Source organism: Hydra viridissima, unplaced genomic scaffold (assembly GCF_058129835.1).
Source record: "Hydra viridissima isolate aposymbiotic clone 2 unplaced genomic scaffold, HvirCarnegie_v1 scaffold_16, whole genome shotgun sequence".
NCBI lineage: Eukaryota > Metazoa > Cnidaria > Hydrozoa > Anthoathecata > Hydridae > Hydra > Hydra viridissima.
The window spans coordinates 2,507,287-2,528,264 of record NW_028324315.1 but is presented as its reverse complement, the minus strand read 5'-3'; the positions used below and the strand labels follow the sequence as shown (position 1 = coordinate 2,528,264).

General features: G+C 28.5%; 4 protein-coding genes and 1 pseudogene across 8 annotated transcripts in view; 1 reads left to right on the top strand and 4 right to left on the bottom strand.

Moving 5' to 3' along the window:
* The window catches only part of LOC149877309 (uncharacterized), a 318,348-nt gene that overhangs the window by 85,973 nt on the left and 211,397 nt on the right, over positions 1-20,978 (top strand). The gene's annotated exons all lie outside the window — the stretch shown is intronic.
* LOC149877324 (uncharacterized) lies at positions 1,747-11,191 on the bottom strand. Its single transcript, XM_090074232.1, has 5 exons — positions 11,153-11,191; positions 10,678-10,872; positions 6,786-6,852; positions 3,176-3,489; positions 1,747-1,806 (listed from the first exon to the last, which is right to left on the bottom strand). Exons 1-5 carry the CDS (start codon positions 11,189-11,191, stop codon positions 1,801-1,803), a joined length of 621 nt encoding a protein of 206 aa, XP_089930358.1. The 3' UTR covers positions 1,747-1,800.
* Positions 10,588-20,774, bottom strand: LOC149877322 (uncharacterized). Of its 2 annotated transcripts, XM_090073827.1 has the most exons (9): positions 20,353-20,774; positions 12,941-13,083; positions 12,648-12,695; positions 12,294-12,370; positions 12,085-12,133; positions 11,763-11,857; positions 11,422-11,505; positions 11,159-11,243; positions 10,588-10,910 (listed from the first exon to the last, which is right to left on the bottom strand). In XM_090073827.1, exons 4-8 carry the CDS (start codon positions 12,357-12,359, stop codon positions 11,226-11,228), a joined length of 312 nt encoding a protein of 103 aa, XP_089929953.1. In that variant the 5' UTR covers positions 12,360-12,370; positions 12,648-12,695; positions 12,941-13,083; positions 20,353-20,774; the 3' UTR covers positions 10,588-10,910; positions 11,159-11,225. The 2 variants fall into 2 exon arrangements, with proteins under 2 accessions (XP_089929953.1, XP_089929952.1); XM_090073826.1 differs by lacking the exon at positions 20,353-20,774 and having other exon boundaries at positions 12,941-13,903.
* On the bottom strand, positions 14,369-16,568 carry LOC149877323 (uncharacterized; annotated as a pseudogene).
* The window catches only part of LOC149877320 (uncharacterized), a 52,084-nt gene continuing 51,746 nt past the window's right edge, over positions 20,641-20,978 (bottom strand). For all 4 annotated transcript variants that reach the window (XM_090073819.1, XM_090073822.1, XM_090073820.1 and 1 more), the window contains one exon: positions 20,641-20,774. In XM_090073819.1, coding sequence (XP_089929945.1) covers positions 20,641-20,774 — 134 coding nt within the window. The remainder of the gene's footprint in view (positions 20,775-20,978) is intronic.

Sequence of the window (20,978 nt, the reverse complement as noted above, 5' to 3'; positions counted from 1 at the left end):
ATAGGCAATTAAAGTCTAAAGATGATGAAAAACTAATATCTTCAAAGTGCAGTAGAAATGGTGCTTGGCCGTCTTATTTTCGAAGATTCGAAAGAAAAACAATAAACCAGAACCAAATAATAAGCGTGAATCTTAACTTGGCAGTTTTTATATGTGCAGAGAAATTAAGCGGAAAACTAAGCAGCGTTGCTCTAATTATGTGCAAGCTGTTTGTAATGAATCATCGAATGCAATGACAACATGTATTTCTTGCAGTAAAAATACATAAAAGAATGTACGCAGTTTACCAGTTATAGTTTTTTTAAATTAAAATTGCATTATAGTTGTACCTATGTCGCCGTTTATTGGTGCAAAACGAATTGAAAGGGATTATCTTGCGTTCGGGTTCATATATTATCTTTAGATGTATATCCTAAAAATCTAAACTGTGTAGTGATGTCCAGAACTACAGCCTTCATTTATTGGAAGCACTCAATTTATATTTGTTGATTTAAATCCAACAGGAATTGCACCATTAGATAGAGACATACCATATAAAGGTTTCACTTTTAGTGATGTTGAAGTACAAGCACGTCATAAAGCATTTGCCCCACCGCATGGTACACATGCCCATTTTAAATTACCATGCTCATTAGACCTGTACTTTACATTCTTTACAATAAAATTTAGCTCTCAAGTGAATATAAAACTCTTTTGTAGTTAAACACTCGTTTAAACATTCCATGTTGCGCACTCCTCACAAGCTCATTTTTAATCTTCACTTTATTTGCTACTGCGTTTTCTCAATAAACAAATGGTTTATTCGCTCTGTTTTTTGCATCATCTTGTACAAACTTTTCTTTCTATTTTTTATATACAACAGCAAGTGTAAACAAGTTTCACAATTTTTTTTAACTTTGAAAAATTGCATGCGAAATGTTTGAGGCAAAAATTCTTATGGCTGGTTGATGGCTACAAAATATTTACCACCAGTTTTGTTTTGCAACTACTGTTACGAAAATTTTGAACTAGCGCTCTGATCGGTTGGTGATTGACGACTAAAGTTTTTTTTAACAATTTTTGTTTTACAAATACAATAAAACAGTTTTGAGATTAAATAACTTTTCAAAGTTTTCTGTATCTGAACGATATAATAGTTCTTTATGAACATAAAAGATGCATGAATAGAGAACAGTTTAAACATTTAGAAAAATAAAACTAAAAAGATAATCATTTACACCAATTAAGATCAAATTCATAAAATTATTTATGATCAATAACGTTTAGTTAATTATCTGATACTTAAGCTAATAATCATTAGTACAACTTATTGAAAGAAGGTGTGTTCTTTATAAAACCAAGAAAAATGTCTTGTTTCTTTCAAACTTCAAGAGAAAAATAAAGTCAATTAAGTTAAAGTAATGAGCTTTACTAACTCTTAAAGAAATTCTATATATTCTTATGAGGGTATGTTCCGTTACATTTAAATGATTTCCCGTATTATTCTGAAATAAGTAATAAAATAATTTCACAGTTTGTTACACCTATCGCTATTTCACTTTTAAATAATCAGCCATGTTCTTTATATCAATCCAAAACTTATAACCGTTTTCAGTGAAAACTTTATATATATATATATATATATATATATATATATATATATATATATATATATATATATATATATATATATATATATATATATATATATATATATATATATATATATGTATATATATATATATACTTGATATATACTTTATAAGTCGTTTGCCCATTCTCTACCCGTTTTCCAATCATGACACCATTACGCCTCATTTTTCAATTCTAAATAAGATTAAATGCTACTTTTAATTTAACTTAAATATAAAAACAATAATAAAGCAAATCAATAAAAAAAAAAAAAAAAAAATACAGCCTTAAATATAAATACTGCAAACTTTAAACTGGGCACAAAATAGCGTTAGCCGTAGTTTTTACTTGTTCTAACTTAAAGATATAATCAAGTGCCAGAACAAAACCTGATTTAAGAGATATCTCGGGACACAGAAAGAGAAGAGTTAAAAAAATATAGTGAAATTCCAGATATTTTTTCCAGAAAATCCAGCTGAATTTTTGGAAGTTTTTGAAGAGAGAGTTTTAAGAAAGACAAAAAAAAGAATTTTAAGAAGTTATAAGAGACTTTCTTGAGGTTTTTAAAAAGAGAGTTTTAAGAGGAAAGAGATTTTGTATTAAGAGGTGAGCAAAAGAAGCTCAGACACTTTGACAATGAGTTCTGGCGGAAACAACCTTTTTTTTTGTTTTTACTGTTAACTTTTCTAAAGTATCGCATTCAATTTTGTCAATGTTGTTAGCCCATCTAAATAATTGCATTTGATTTTGTCAAAATGTTAGCCAATGCTAAATTTTGACAAAATCAGATGCCATGATTTCGACAAGCTAACATATTAGCCAATGCTAAAGCTTGTATTGTCTGTCAGTAAGTGTGAGCAAGACAGTTAGAAATCTAGACATTACAATCAAACTAACGTAAGACTAAATATTAGGATTACAATTCCAGTTATTGCCATTAAGACAAATTATGGCTTAACATTTTTAAATTAACATTTGCTTCAACTCACTGATTCTGCCATTTGATAAGAAATGCCAAATAATGTAATTAATTAACATTTGCTTCAACTCACTGATTCTGCCATTTGATAAGAAATGCCAAATAATGTAATTAAGTACAACATACCCTTGTTTGTAATTAATGTTGGAACCTTTACAATTACACCTTATTTAACTATAACCCTCATTATTAGAATTAGGATACCTGTTAAAATTAATTGAATTAATTTTTTTATTGAGGTGTTTTATCACCTTTGAAAAAATGGAAATTGCGTGAGTCATGATTCTATTAATAAACTTTTATTTAGGTTTTATGCTGTTTATTTCATTTAAATAACTGCAAACCAATATTTAAGTTAAAAATCATTCACCTACAAAAAGACAAGAAAAATATTGGTGAGAAAGCAGAAACTAATCTTATCGCTATTGTACATAAATACCTATCTATCTACTTTCATACCTACATTCACATTTGAACCAAATTCTTCAAATATTTAAATGGATGACCACTATAAACAATATCGTTAGACATCTACTTTAGAATAAATATACTTTTAAATATTAGAGCAAGATACGAAAAAGATACCTCGACGTTTGGAGCAGTTTTAAATTCTCTTTCAACTTCCCTTATTACATCAAGACGCTGAATATCAGCAAGGGGAATTTTTAACTGTTCCCATGTTGGATCTTTAAACCTTTGACTCCATATAGTTAATACCGCCATAGCCTTATCATAAAGCCTTTGATAATCATAGTCAATATGATCAAGTTCAGTTTCATTCAAACTAAGATGTCGTCCAAACCAACGCCAATCCATTCCAATACTAAAACTGACCCTATCGCATATCCTTGGTGTTAATTCATTAGACAGCTTCATTGGATTTTTGGGTTGTTCTAATTCTATATTAGAGATATAAAATGATTTTAAGCTAAAGATAATAAAGAAAATAAGATTATATTTTTATATCATGATGTTCTTTCATTCATTATTATTCAACTTAAATTCAAACATACAAACTGAAAAAGTTTACTACCACCTTTAAAAAAGTTTCTAGAAGATGGAGACAACATCAGTTACAGGGATTAAGGCAAAATAAAAACACAGCTACTATTAAAATAAAAAAATATCTTATGCTAATGGTTTAAAAAGTTCATTAGCAAACCCATTGGGACAGTGAATTAATATCGCTTCGACTGGTTATCAGATGTTAACGAGCTTGCTGTCATAATACCACTCAGCAATGTCAAAAAACTATTCGGTATTCAGTTTACATTTATTATATTCAGTTTACATTGTATATATTTTAACACGAACAACTGATAATGAAGCTGGAACACGTATTTTACTTCAACACAACCTACAAAGCTTATTAGTTTGAGATATCAGCAACACTTAGACTAGTTCATTGAACTTCAATGAACAAACTGCAATATCAAAGCACCCTTGTCCGTATTGCATAATGTCATCTCCTGACTTTCAAAAAGCTGATCATTATGCTTTAGAATCTTTGTGTAGTTTGTACGACCGATTGATGGCTGATGGTACAATTTTAAAAAAAGCAAAAAAGTACACAAATATTGTTAATCCCCTTTTGCTAACAGGCGAGAAAAACAAAAAAATACATGAACTTGTAAATATTCCTGGTCTACATATACTGAAAAAATTTATTTAAAAACAAGGAGTGTGGGTTACAGTTTGTTAAACAATATCTGTCTAAGATAAACATCTGCAGAGTGTCCTACCAAGCGCAGCATCGTTTGGAAGACAATGCTTGCAATAAATTGCTTAAAAACATAGACAGCTTTGAACTGTTTTTTTAAGAATCTAGTCTTGGAATTTCCGCTACCAAATACATTAAAGTGATTTGAGATTTTGAAAAAATATTCCATGGTTGTTTTGGAAAATCATTTAGGTCCACATATGTCAAAGATTTAGAGGAGTTCTCTACGAGCTATAGAAATCTAAAGGCTACAATTCCTTTGAAAGTACACATTGTTGAGCAACATATTATCGAATTCTACGACATGAAAGGTAGAGTCTTTGGTATGAATAATAACTTTTAAATTTGATGAAAAATAACTTATAGTCTTAGTAATTAAATTCTCTATTTCAACATTTGAATTATAAAGTTTGCATAAATTATGACGAATATTTATTAAATAAACTTGCATTTCTTTTGTACTATTATATTCCATAGGCTTAAGTTACTAGACCGAACAGGCTCTAAAATTTATTCATCAAACTATATAGAGGCGCTAAGAATTGCGGCTGTTAAGAATTACTTCAATGATTGAAGTGTACATCTTTTCTCTTTTAATAGGATGTTCAAGTAGGCCTAATATTAATCTTTTTAAACCTTTATTAAAAGCAATTATATGTTTAGGAAAATTGAATTTCAAAACAGCTACAAGGGTATTAACACATCATTTTTCTGATTTAAGAGGCTTTATTTCATTTCTGAAATCTGCACAACCAAGGATTTTGAGAGTTCTTCCAGATTTTCAAGTTTTAAAACTGATTGATTGTGCAAAAAGTAAGCAGGTTTTCTAGCATTACGCTGAAAAATATTTGAAATATATTAAAGGCCTAAGCAATAAGGTCATTAGAAATAAAAAGCCTTTGCATTCAGACTCTTTCATTTCAACAGTTAGGAACAAAATTTAATACTTTTCAGTTGAGCAAATGCAGTAATTGTGATCTGGGATCAAGGACACTATTGTGACTTTTTTCTGTAATCCCAGATCATGTCCAAGAAGTCATGCTAATTATATCTGTAATCCTTGAGAGATTTCTTCACTGCTGACATCATATAAATGAAGGCAGTCAACATTTTCAACTGTTCCAAAGTGAAGTAGCATTTTCCTGCAAGACATCAACTTACCAGAGTTTGTATTTAAACTTTCTGATGGGTTCATGAACATCTAGAGTGTTTGTAATACTTAATCTTTGAAAAACAGTTGTTTTTGAATTGCTTTTTTTTTTTAGTTTAAAAATCCTGAGGCTCCAAAGTTAATTTTTTTTTTAGGGGGTGTTTTTTGAACAGTGAGCTTTCTAATGACAATAATGGTTTATAATCTTTATGAAATGTTTACATGTGATATAGGAAACAAAATAATATGGAAAAAGAACATTTGTGAACATTTGAACGTTTGTGAATGTTTATTATTGCAATTGTTAAACTTACATGTGCAAATGTTTTCAGCCATATAATGTATATTGGCACCTTAGGAAAGAAAATCTTAATTCTTCTTAGACCTCTATGAACTTAAGTCATCTTAAAATGCAACCTAAGAGTTGCTTGTGTTAAAAAGAAATTATTACCAGTTCAACAGACAATAAAATTAGGAATTGCAAAGACTTTAAACCTTAAGACTTTATTCCTGTTCAGATAAGACAAAAAGTTATTAATAAATTATTCAAAGAAGTTCAATATGAAGCAAATATACTAAAATATACTAAAAATAAATAAAAAATTGTTAAGTTCCCATCACAATTAGAAAGTTAAACTACTGATATTGGGTCCCATTTCTTGGTCTAATAAATATAAAGAAAAGAGTTTTGTATTCCTAATTATCTAAGCTGAAAGAATTCTATGCTAACTTTAAAAACAGTTATAAAGAATAGTTTTTCTAACTTTCGATCGCATAGTCCAAAGTGAAACCAAAGCAATAGGGGGATCAGGTACACATTCAGTATGTGTCTGCATCTACCATCCAAATGTTAATTTCATGATTAGTTCATTCGTACATAAAAAAAAATTAAGCTACTTCTTTGATAATATTAAAAAATGATTTAAGTAGTACTGAGGTCATTGTCTGTAATTTTGCAGAAAATTATAAGCTTTTTATAACTGACAAAAAATGAAGTTTTCATTAAAACAAAACTCAAGCAATATTGCACCCAACAGTAGTTTATTACAAAGTAAATAATGCCCTCTAATGTAATTCAATTTTTCATCTCTGTTGATTTAGTGCTTGATGTAGATATGCATATCATGTATATCATGCAATATTTCTCAGGGAATATTTACTGTTCATTTTTTCTTCTCAAGATATACTTGGCATTTTTAGCTGTTAATTAGCCTGTTAAAATAGAGCATTAAGTTAAAACATGCAACCGCAGACAACTATATTTTAGGAATAAATTGAGGTAGTAAATTATTATGATAAAAATACATAAAAAATAAAGTACTCACTTGATATAGTATCCTTAATGAGTGCAGCAAGATCAGGCTTGTCTACAGAATAAAGTATATTTATAAACTATATACATGTAGTATATTTATCAGGTCAAATACATGGGGATTTTTCTAAGACCTTAATCAACTCAAACCCTGTTACAATCTTTTCTAGAATAAAATCATCAATTTTATCAGAATATAGGTACTCTATTTAAAAAACATCTTCTTTTGTCAATCTATTTGCCCCTACCACCAATTCATACTGTAGAAAGTTTTATCCATAAAAAGTATTAAAACAGATTTAAAAAATTCATTTTTTATTATCAGAGTAATCATATTAAATTGATTTGTGGTGACAAAACTAAAAAACAAAACAGCATCTTTTACTAAAAAAAAAAAAAACTTTAGAAGACTGTCTTCTTTCTTTTAGGAACAAAATTAACCAATTATTTAGCCGATTGATATTTGTTACAACAAAATCTGTCGCAGTTGAAGTATGTTAACAAGTGAAACCTGTGAGAATTTTTTTTATGGAACAGGTAACATTCAACTAGCAGTGGCTAATTGTTAACAGTTGCATAATAACTCCTCACACGCGTTGACATACGAACTGAGAGCATGCTTGTAGCCATTATATTGAAATTTGATTGACATTTAATATCATGCCAATATTATCAATCCTTATCAGAAGTTTTTATTTGAAGCATTCATTTAAAATGCCTAAACATGCAAAAGAACATAGTGATTTCGTTAAAAAGTTTTGTAATTGCTGCTTCAAAAAAAGCATGGATTTAAGACCAATAAATAATGCTGAAGCAACTTATTTAAATCTAAATAAAAAGAAAAATGACTACTCAAACCTTATCAAAACTATATTCTGGAAAGATTGTTCAGTGAATAACCTTGACCTTCCTACCATGCTTTGCTCGAAATGTAGAAAAATGCTTGTAGGGATTGATCATTACTTTATTATGCAACCGGGATTGATCATTACTTTATTATGCAACCGATAATGACCCAAAACATTGTGCCAGATCTGTTAAGGAATATTTTCAATCAAAAAAAGTCAACGTTCTTGAATAGCCTTCATAGAACCCAGTCCTCAATTCCATTTAGCATCTGTGGGAGTACATTGACAGGCATTTATTTGGTAGAAAACCAACCAACAAAGACAATTTATTTGGTTTGATTAAAGAATGTTGGTATAATTTTCCTTATGATGTTCTCATTAACTTAGTTGATTCGATGCCTCGTCGCTGCGATACTGTTTTAAAGGGAAATGGGTATGCCACCATATACTAAATTTTTATTGAATCTATTTTATTAAAAAATTTTAAATTTTGAGAGTTTTAGTAAATACTTCTTAAAACTACTAACTTAAAGTTAAAACTACTAGTTTAACGTTTTAATAAATACTTTAGTAAACAGCTTTATAGAAATAAATAATAATCCAAATTCAGCTGTTTCAAAAGAAGCCTTTTAAAAAGAACAAAAAAAATTAATTGACCGGTGAGTTTTAAAAATTTTATGAAATAGATTTTGATTTGTTATAATATAGAGCACATTCGGTAAAAATTTCAGGTTATTTGAGAAAGTTTGTGTAAAGTTATGCGTTAAAAACTGAAAAAATGTAGGTGTTTCTAAACTTTTGCACGCTATTGTGTATTAAACTAGATCAAAATTCATCGACAGATTTCAAATTACATCAAAAGAAAATTTTTCGTTTAAAAGTTAAGGCCATTTAAAATTATTTCAGGGGTAATTGGAGATAATTTTAAGCTTAACATGGTTATAAATCTTAAATGAAAAGAGATTTTTTAATGATATTTGAAATCTATCAATGTACTTTGATCTAGTGTATGATGAAACAAAAAAAAAAGATAATCCAAAAAAAAGATTCTGGGAATGCGTTGCAAAGTTTTAGAGCATGTTCCTATGCAACGTGATCAAGACAACGATATTGTTTATATTCTTTTATATTTCACTACTGACCAATATTTACAATGTGGATAAATGCAGTTCTTGATGTAAATATTGAAATAATCCTTTAAAATCATCATTTATTTCCTTCCTAAAGTCTTTTACTTTTTTTTCCACTAATATTTAAAATGTACAAATTTAGATCATTATCATGATCAAATCATCATGATCAAATAATCATCATCATCATCATCATCATCATCATCATCATCATCATCATCATCATCATCATCATCATCATCATCATCATCATCATCATCATCATCATCATCATCATCATCATCATCATCAGTATGGTGATTTTGGGTTCGCTAATGCAACCTTTATGCGGTGGATTATAATGACGTGGTTCTAAGGTTTGAAAGCGGAAATTTTTGGCACAATGCTTTTTAAAATAAAGTTTTAGTTTCTAATTCTCAGACCATGTAATAAAAACATTATTTGAAAAGTTATTCATCTTGATACTTAGGCTAAAGTTTTAAAAAAGTTGCTTTACCGAACTTATCAGTACTCCGGCTAAACAGAAGGTGATGTAAAAAGTCCTTATTCTACATGATTTTCAATACGTTTATGGCTACATCACCCTATAATTTAAGAAAATCACCTTTCTTATATTTGGGTATTTAAAAATTATCACAGTTTTATTTTAAGAAAATTTTTAAGGTACAACTGTATTACCTGAGTAAACGGTGAGTTGAAGAAAGAGTTTAAAAGTGTCATATTCGAGTGCATATTTGAGAAAATTTTTTTGAGGATTTTTTATTTTTTGTATTAGGTGTTTGAATCTTTAGCAACCAATATGCATTAAAACAATATGTTTTTTCAAATTTATTTACTTTTTTGTTGTGAAAATAACCATTAAAGCAGGTAATGTGGCGTTACAGAACATGATGGTCGTTGCATTACAGAACAATTTTGTGTTAAATTACAAACGAATAATTACAATAAGGTTTTATATGTTTTTAAAAAAACTTTAGGATTAAATTAAACATTTATTTATTTTTGAAATGTATTTTTCATTTGTGATTAATAACCACTGCCTTGACCCTTACAAGTGTCTTTTTAAAAAGTCGTATGGGGTTGCGCAATTTATCCTAAATGCTGAAATAACTAAATAAAGTTTGATAATTAAATACAAAAATGTTAACCTTTCTAAAAAATTAACGTTTTTGTGTCTATATCTAAAAAATTATAAATAAGTTTTATTCTTATTCGCATCAAAGATTCCGGCTTTAGACGCGTACGCTTGCAAATGTGTGAAATTGTGTACACGCTCAAAAAACTAAAAAGTATCCATTAACTCAAAAAAGCTTCAATTTATGATTTCTGCGTTAGTTGTATAGTAAATTTACTCGATTTCTAAAAAATAAAAAGTGATTTTACTTTTTGTTTTTCAGAAATCGAGTAAACGCTTTGAAAAATTCCCTTCGGATAACAACTTATGACTATTAATTGTATTCGACTTTTCTGCATTTTCCGGCATAATATAAGTTATTAAGTAATAGAAAGTAATATAATAGAAAAGGTATTTAAAACTTTTCTTTAAAGAACTTACAATCTTTGCGTACCAAAAAAAGGAAGCATACGTTTCATTTAATTTCGAGTTATTTCAAAACTTGATTCCTTATAAATTTCAGAAACTAGAACTTTTACGGGATATTTATTATTCACTATAGCCTTTTAAAACACGATATCAACTTTTTTTGGTTTTTAATGATCAATTTCCTACGCTTTATAAGTTGAAAAATAAAGTTGATGAGCTTAAAACTGTTTAATTTTAGTTGCTTTGGTTGTGCTTCAAAATGACGAAGTATTAAAATAAAAAATAACGAGGAGATCTGTATAAATGATCGTGTATTCTTTTAGTAATAACATTACAAATAGGACATTTGTATTTTTTAATTGTTCTGGAATATTGACTTGAAACTTTAGCTCTTTCTTTTCTCAAATCGAATTTTTCTCTTAACTTTTTGGCCTCTTCTTTTGAAAGTCCATGCTTAGATAAACGTGCATGTCTTGGTAAATCAATTATGCTATCATTACATCCTGGAAGTGGACATTTTACTGGCAACCTATGTGAACTTTGTGAACTTAAGCTGTTATATTCATTTGAGGTGTTTTTCTTGATTTTTTTTTTTTAGTTTTCCACTCTTTGAATATCTAAAAAGAAAATAGCATTAAGAATATTCAAATCTAAGAAAGATTGATAAAATTCCAATTAAAAAATAATTTTTAGTTCTATAAAACTAATAACTATGAGATATTAAATATTAGCTCAGAATTAATTTTGTCATTGTTATTGTTATCATTATTATTAATGTTGTTACTATAGTTAGCATTATCATTATTCATATTATTTTTATCATTATATATTTCTAAAACTTTTAACATATTAAAAATACTTTAACCTTTTCAGCCTCAGAAAGTTTGCCAACTCTCATAAAACATGTCAACCTATTTCCTATTTTGGTCTCCTCATCCATCACATTTTGACTATAAAACAATTGTCTAACAGGTAAAACAAAGATAAAACATTAGCAACAAAAAAACAAGAGAAAAACAAGTTACTAAAGTATTAGACAGCCAACTTAAAATCTGATGATCTCATTGATTTAATGTAAAAAAATACAATATACAATCGAGTTACCAAATTCTACAAATAAAAACATACTTTTATTCTTGATATTTGCTCAACCTTAGCAAAAAGGTAAATTATTGCTTCCAGGACAAGAACTTTAAAAACATAATCGCTATCCTAAAAAAAAATGTTGCCTTATGTATGGCTCATGGAAAATATATTTATTGTTTTGAGATATGTTTACTAATAAAAAAACTATGAAAATACAGAAGTATAAAACCTAAATAAAAGTGCTTTGAGTAAGAAAAATTTAAAACTAAACTCAGTAGAAATTTATTTTTTGAACTTTATACTTAGTATATTTATTTAAATGTATGTGGCATAAAAAAAACTTGTTTACACAACAATATAAATTTATTCTTTTAGCTGCTTACCTTAACAGAGTTGAAAGATTTAGCAAGTGAAATATACAAATCATGTTGTTGATCGTCACTCATTAAATCAATAGTTTCTTGATCATATAAACTTTCTATGGATGGATGGATAAAAAATATTATTCATAATATTTAAAAAAATAGTTATTGGTTAGAAACTAAAGTGCATATTACAACTTTAGAAAAGAAAACACTTTAGATTCAATTAAACTAATATGCAGTATTTGAATTTGCTGAAGTAGAGTAGCATATATGTAAAATATACTTTACATGCTTCTACTTCAAGGAAAAAACCTATATATTTACTTAATTGCAAGCATACTTTTTTTTTGTCCTCCAGCTTGGAAATAATCATGTATGTAACTATAGACCTAAAATGACATTTATAATAAAGATAAAGAATGCATTAACTAAGATACTAAGTTCATTAACTAAAACATATTGGTTAGAAAACTAAAATCACACATAACTGATACATTTTTGATTAGTATAAATAAATAAAAATTTATGAAAATTTAAATTTAAACTTACAGTACCAGAAAATATTGACTTGAGAAGTTGGGATGCAGCAATTTTGTTTATTTTTTCTGTTGTCATTTTTTGAAAAACTTAAACAAAAAAATGCCCCTGTTATATTAAAGCGCATCAATACAGGATTAATAAATTTTATTTATATACACTAATGTTACACATTTAAATGTTAGAAAGTTATTATTCTATTTTAGATCTATTTATAAATGTTTATACATCATGTATGTAGAAACTTTTATAAATAGATCTAAATGTATTAATCTATCATTTTGTGAAACATGATTTGAAAACATAATAATCTTAAAAAATTCATCTTATTAGTATGTAGATATCAAACTTAATAAAAGCATATACCTCTTCCAACAATAATATCCTTTTCAACAGTGGAAGATTTAGAACAACCTTTACAAATAATTTAAATTTAAAAATTAGTATGAGTAGAATTGCAAAACAATAACATAAAAAGGCTAAAAGGTGTTAAAAAGAGATATGTTGATACAACAATATAAATAACTTAAAATTGGATTAGTAAACTAGTAATTCATTTTTATGTTACTTTACATAGTGCTTTATTGCAAACTTTTTTTCAAGCCTATTAAATTAGTAAGGTTTAGATGACTTTTGAAAAAATAAAAATAAATATGTACCTGCACATAACTTTCAAATAACATATCCATTCCCAATCAGACTTCCATGACAATTGATGTCAATTGTTTTCTTACAGAGTGGACATATTGTTCCACAGGAGGAAGCGTCACCACAACAATTATAACTTTAACATAGCTTGATTCTTTTAAACCATAAACACAGTTAAACAAATATTCAAAGATCAACGAGTATCAGATATGTAAAAAATTAAATCATAGGTAATTTTTTTTTAGCTTTTTATAATATTCTTAAAGACTAACACGAAAAGAAAATGTACAACTTCCTTCTTATGAACTCATAAAAAATCATCTACAAAATGACAGTGGTACTATGAAATGTTAAATTAGACTTTTTCTACAGCCTTTTTCAAGTCTCATTTATAAAACAATATTGTTTTCAATCGGTTAGAATGCACCATTTGAATTGGGGAAGCTTAGCTTAATTTGTTGTTATACAACAACCCAGCGCATGAAAGGGTTAAATGAAAGTTTAATGGCGGACAACAAGCGAAATAGTTACACGGGTGCCGCTAAATGCTGCAATAACGAATATTCCCATGTTGGTGTAACAAAAGCGAACATCGAAGTTGCAAAAACGACCCTCATAGTTGCAAAAACGAATCTAGTTGCAATACCGAAATTAAAAACCTCAATAACGAACATTTTTGTTGCAATACCGTAGATCACCATGCTCATCATCATCATCATCTTCATCATCATCCTCACCATCAAAGAGAACTTGTAAATTCTAGATTTGTAAAGACATTTTCGTTTGTGATCACTATGACTCTTGATATCGAAACACCGGGCTATTTTCATTGCCGTCATCCTTGTAGCTGGTCGCTTTTCCGAGACACGTATCGCCTACCACGGCACCGGATGACCAGGTTCGAGTCAGCGTATTCATCTTGAGAGATAACCACTTATGACTCTCACACTACAATCACTTGCAATCATTTGTAGTGTTTTGCGATCTTAGCCGCATTCACTGTGAACCGCAGTGAATGCGGCTAAGATCGCAAAACACTACAAATGCATCCACTGTGAACCACAGTGACCGCATCCACTGTGAACCACAGTGACCGCCACGTTTGAAGTCTCTCCACATCCTTTTTTTATTATTATTGATAAGTAATATATTAGTTAAATAAACTAGGAGTATTAAGAACCTCCATTGAGATGGATAAAATAAAAAATAAAAACATTTAAGTTGTAAATGAAAAGAAGAGGGGCGCCACATGGTTTGCTGTTTTGAAAAAAAGATATTTCACATATCTTTAAGACATATTAATGCATAATATATCTCAAACTAATTTTACTCTGTATTATGTGTCTTCTTATATAAAAATTCATTAAAAACGGTATGTATTTATAACGCTGCACCTTTTAATGCACAAATAACAAGATACTCTATTAAAAACAACAAGCTTTCTTGTTTTAAAATTAGTTTGAAATCCAATTTACTCAAAATGAACAATTTTGCTTAGCACAATTTTGCATTTGGTCAACAATATATCTTTCCTATAACAAACATATTGACTATTTAATGCTGCAAATTCAACAACACTTGACTTCAACCTTTTAGCATATTCTGAGTGGTTTAGTTGACTTTTATACCTAATCAATGTTTTTTTGGAGTCAGATAAATGGATTCACCAGCTTGTTCTGAGTAAATTTCAATTCCATAATCAGTATTGGTACTTTTTAGGAATGGTATAATATGGTTAACTGCAATATGAACTTTCCAGGGAATCTTTAAAGAAACATTTTCATAGTAATTATTTACATATTCCATCAAATTGGCATAAGATGTCTTAAATTCTGTAACTGTAATCTCATAATAAGCATTTATTTTTACACTAAATGTAGCTTGCTTCATTGCCTGAAACTTTCTTAAACATTCAATTATTGGAAATAACTCAAGTTTTCCTTGATCAAGGGTATCTAACTTATCCAAGAATCTGTTGGCATTGTTGCAATCAAGTCCAATACCATGGTAGCCTCTGAAAATAATATAATTTGAGTTTAACCATTGCTCAAAGACAGACCAAAGTTTCAAAAATAGTTTTCCAAGAGTGGCGACTATCCCAATTAATGTATGCAACTCAGGTACTGGAACTAATTTTTTTATAATTGTACTTAGAGCCTCCTCAAGATACAATACTCTTGGGTTAGTTACATTTTGGTAATCAGCAATCTTTGATTTTGGTTTTCCAGCTTCAGCGTATTTACTGTAATGGTAATCAAGAGAACCAAATGTTCGCTTTTCTCCAGCATCCAAAAGACTCTCTCTTTAACACTACAGACAACTATATTTTCCAGCATGACTTGAAATACCAAACATAAAGTTTGCACACTTTAAATCAAATGCAACAGAATACTTAATATTTCAAAGATCAAGAGAATCCTAAGATTTCCATTGTGTTCTGATACTCCCTCTGTAATAGCAACAATAAAACAGCGCTTGACTCCAGCATCATTAAGATCAGGATGGTTGGTAGTTTTATCACTTGGATTAGAAACATTCTTAGTGACCATTAAAAAACCTTGACCAGAATCCAAAGCAACTCTTACAATTGTAGAAAGAGGATCAATATTTCTTTCAGTGATTATAAGTTTAATAAACTTATCAATATCCTTAATATAAACCATTAATTGATTTACTATACCACCAGCTTCATAGAATTCTTCTTCTTTACAAGTAAAATACTAATCCAACTCAGCTTTTAAAGCCTTTAATTTTTCAAATATATTTCCTTCAATGCTATGAATGACTATGAATGCTTGTCACTTGAATGCTATGTCGAAACCCAAGACTTATTCTAAATATAGAACACATTTTCTTGGTTTGATGCTGAGAAAGTTCTAAACATTAATAAGCTCCATTATTGTTTCAAAAGGATAAGCTCCATTATTGTTTCAAAAGGAACTTGATTAAGACCAGCACGGTCACTTTTTTTGTCTTGTATCCCAGCTATTATGGTCAATGGTTTGCCATGCAATTGTGAACTTTTCACCTCTAAAAATATTTTCCTGTTTCATTTTAGTTTTTAAAATACTTGAGGCAACACGCTCTGCACTTGCTGATCCCAACCCATATGTTGCATCAACTAAATTTTTTACAGTTCGAACTTTCCCACAAAGGTGAACAATTCCTGAAGACACAACTCCATAACATTTTAAGCACATCCTTTCACTTTTTTCTTCATTCAATTCAGAAGTATTAATATTAATATCTTTTGATATTTCTAAAATATCTGAAGTTCTTCTGATAACTTGACGTTTTATCTAAACAGAAAATATCTTAATATAGATCAATTAATTTTTTTATTTAGTTGCAGAACTGAATTTCAATGAGTCCTTAAATAAAAACGGTAATTATGACCACACAAATCTAACAGTTAGGGAGACCGGGGCTAGTGGCAACAAAATTTAAAAAACTGCATTTATCTCCTTAAACTTTGATATTTTTCAAATTTTTTTTTCAGGGTTATAAAGTAGATCTTAGTGACATGTTAATCCAACATTGATAAATACAATATAAAACTTAGTTATTCCATAATAGTGAAAAAAAAAAGAAAGAAAAGGAGTTGCAAATTACCCCGCATCGGGCCAAGTTGCAACAATAAACGGGGTAAGTTGCAACATAATACTTTAAAAGTATAAGCCTTGCAGAGTTCACAGAAAAATTACTAGTTAATCTGTAATTTCTATTTGGCAAAAAAATTTTATAACTACAATAAAAGAAAGAAGTATTTTCCTTAAGCTGCAATAAAATTTATTATGCTACACTCACATAAAACTGCTTTTGAAAAAAAAGAAAAGTTCTTTATATATATATATATATATATATATATATATATATATATATATATATATATATATATATATATATATATATATATATATATATATATATATATATATATATATTTTTATTTATATATAAATTTGAAACAAAAGTTTTATGATGAAGATAAGTTTACATAAGTATAATATATATGAAGCATATGTATATGTATTTATGTATTATATATTATGTATAAATACATGTATGTTATATGTGTAATATGTGTAAGTTTATATATATAAATTTATACATAATATATATATAAGATACATGTATAGATACATAATATGTAGAGGGTGACCGGAAAGTTTTGTCAGTACTTCAAAATCAATTTATTTTTAATGTAATATGCATAAACAACTGAAATTACAGTAACAGATCAAGTAACATATGTTGTGTAAGTTTACCAAAAATTATTCAAATCGGTCTTCTTTTCGGGCCTTTTGGCAATGATAATCGATGACGCCATGATTGTATGGCGGCACAAATTGTTTCCAAAGGAAGTTTTTCCTATGATGGATGAGTGGCCTCCGTCCTCTCCCGACCTGAATCCACTTGATTTTTGCGTGTGGGGTATTTTGGAGTCCAAGGTCAATGCTAAACAACATCACAACTTGGCCTCCATGAAACGAATGCTGATCCGCGATTGGAAAAAATTTCATATGGAAACAATTTGTGCCGCCATACAATCATGGCGTCATTGATTATCATTGACAGTACACTTACACTACATATGTTACTTGATCTGTTACTGTAATTTTAGCAGTTTATGTATGTTACATTAAAAATAAATTGTTTGTGAAGTACTGACAGAACTTTCCGGTCACCCTGTAATACATAAATATATATACATTTGCTTCATATATATTATATACATATACAACTTATATAAACTTATCTTTATCATAAAACGTTTGCTTTTGTTTATTTTTACGCTTTTTATATAAAATAAAGGTCCATTAATTTAGAAAAAACTAGAAAAGTGCGTAAAATTAACAAAACTACCAGCTAATTTATGAATCAACTTACCCCAAGCAATTTGATGCAACTTACCCCATAGGCATCATAATCACTCTAATCATTGTATATAATTATTTATGTTAAAATAATCTATTTTTTTTAGCTTTTCGTGTTTGAGAAAAATCTTTTAAATTTATCGTTACTTTATTATGGCCATATACCTCTAAGTTTAACACGTTGACCGCCGTGTCAGCCACCGGTGGCCGACACCGGGGTATTCCAATTGAGCCGCGTCTGCCACCGGTGGCCGGCACGACATATCACTTCAAAACACAAAAATCACTTCAAAAATATCTCAAAACAAATGAAATACTTTTATTTTGACCTACTAGTATTCTATTTAAATTAAACCTAAAACGTGAAAATGATTTTTAGACATTTTACGAAAATCCTATTGGCAGTCAACGTGTTAAAGTAAAACCCAGAAAAACTTCAAAAACGAAATTTAGAATTTTATATCGAAAAAAAAAAAATATCAATAACTTTTGAAATTTTTATTTAATAATTATAAGTTTTATACAGCTGACGTGTTAAAGTTATAGTTATGTTATTTAAAAAAAATTTAGGAAAAATTTATAAAAACTATTCTTTAAACCGTAATGTTGCAACTTGCCCCTGTTGCAACTAGCACCGGTCTCCCCTATATGTGTAGAAATATATAAAAAGGTAATTTACAAAACTTATTTAATAATTTAGGGATAAACATACTAAGTTCTTAAAATACACTAGTAAAAAAAAGTGCTTTTAAATTTATGAAGGTTCAATGAGGTTAAAGGTTTTTTTATATATATATAACTATAAAATGAGTTCTTGCCTTCTGTAAAATTAATAAAACAAAAAAACAAAAACAAATAAAGGTAATCAAACAGTTAACTAGTCATGAATAAAATGAAAATTTATCTTATTAACTAACCTGAGATATTTGTTTCAGCCATTTATCAAGATACTTTGTATCATTTTTTTCCAAACAATAAAGATTCTTATAACAATTGCTACAAATAACTTGAGGATGGTTTGCTAAACTTTGATCATAGCTATCCCAGATAAATGCTTTTATTTTTTCTTAATGATAATTGTTAACCAACTTACAACTGTTGGGAGCTGCCAACATAGTAATTTATTATATGCTTGTGCAGAAATCTCCAAAAATAGTAAGTATAACAAAATATAATCTTGATAAAAAAGTATAATAGATGATTTAAATATTTCTTTATTCAAAAATTTATTATATAATGCATTATGAAAAAAAAAATTAAAGGTGTTTTTACACGCATTTATATATTAAACTAGTAGCGATTATTCCTAAATTTTATGGTAATTATTAACATTTAAAGATATAAACTTATATGTATCATGCATTTTTTGATAACATACCTAATGTATATTTTATTCTTAGTATTATGTTTAGTAACAATTAATGTGTTGAATTCAACTACAAAGGATGATGTGTATTCACAGGAGCATTAAAAAAAATGGTCCAACCAAAGATGCATCTGAAGGTAAAATCCAAAAAGCTGTTATCCACTATTTTTATCATATATAATATGTTAATAATTTACATTATATATAATATAATAATTCAGTCAAAAGTAGTTTATTTTTATTAACGAATTTTACTTTATTAGATTTATAGCATTTGTTCGCTGAATTTTGTTTTATTTTGATGAAGCAATTTATATTTATTTTGTTTTAAATTTACAAATCGGAAAGAGTGATTTAACTTAATGGTATTTTCTGTATTCCATTAATAAGGAACATTAAAATGGCAGGCTTTGATAATTTAATTAAAATAAAATCTAAAACTTTGTTTTCATATTTGAGTGATATGTACATGCAATATATAAAACTGATGAAAAGGAAGGTTAAAATAATAGTCAATGATTCGGCTCTGGTGAATCTATGGGCTTGCATAGGACCTTTAAGCATTTGCCAATGGTGGCCCGTTGAAACGCCAGAGCCTGCAATGGCTAGCTAGCCCTGGACCATAATTAAGCCAATGTGCATGGCGGCACTGCGCCAGGCCTGGTCATGTTCCGCAGCCAGGACCGGACCGTTGTCGGGCCATATACACGTTGCTACTTGGGTAGCGGGCTTCTCTTGTTAACTTTTTGTAATTTAAAACTAAAGCCATATTCAGCTTCTTATTTCTGTAAAAAAGTCCTTATTTACAGAAATAAGAAGCTGAATATAGGAAACAACTCCTGACATGCAATAGACCTTGACATATATTATGGGTTATTTCAATACTTATCGATACAACACCAAAAGTATGCTCTCATGTTACAACCGTTCTAAATTTTTCGCTTTAAAATTAGGCAACGAGAATTGGAAGTGACAAACATAAAAGAAAAAACAAACAAGGAGGAGAGCGCGCTTGCCTACACAATTCATCATCGAATGTAACTTAATGATAGAAGGTGTATTCTTTTTTGATTAAGTTTTCCTTTAAATCTTGAGAAAAAAAAAAAGAACTAGATTTTAATAATGTAAAAATATTTACAAAATAATAAAAAACCTTTTTTTTTTAAAAACTTTTAGGTACCTTCGATCAAGCTTCTTTTTCCGATGAAGTTCTGGATTTCTTTTAATAACTTCTCCATATTTTCTTCCTTATTTTCATATAGTGAATAATATATCTTCCCTGAAATAATAAAAGCTAACTTGGAAGAGGAGGGAGGCAGGTAGTTTTCAACTTGAATTGGTATGATTATTTTCCGGCACAAATTCGCATATGTGCATTCTCTGATACAGTAGCTTGATTTCTCGTATTCTTCGGAAATTAGTAATAAAATAATCTCTGAGTTTGCTACACCTTCGGCCATTTCACTTTCTAAATTACCAGCCAAGTTCTTTGCATCAATCCAAACCTTATAGCTGTTTTAGTCAAAACTTCATATAGATAATCAGCGCATTCTTTACCCGTATTCCAATTATATGAGATCATTACGTCCCATTTTTCGTTTGCTAAATAAGACAGCTTTTCATTTTATCACCATTTCACTTAAATTTAAATACAATAATATAGCAAATTCAAAAAATAAAAATTAACAAAGCTCGAATACAAATACTGCAAAATTTAAACTTGGCAAGAAGTGGTGTTAGCTGTACTTTTTAGATTTAGTTTTGAAAAAAACTTGATTTAAGAGAATGAGGAGGCCCTAAGGAAAT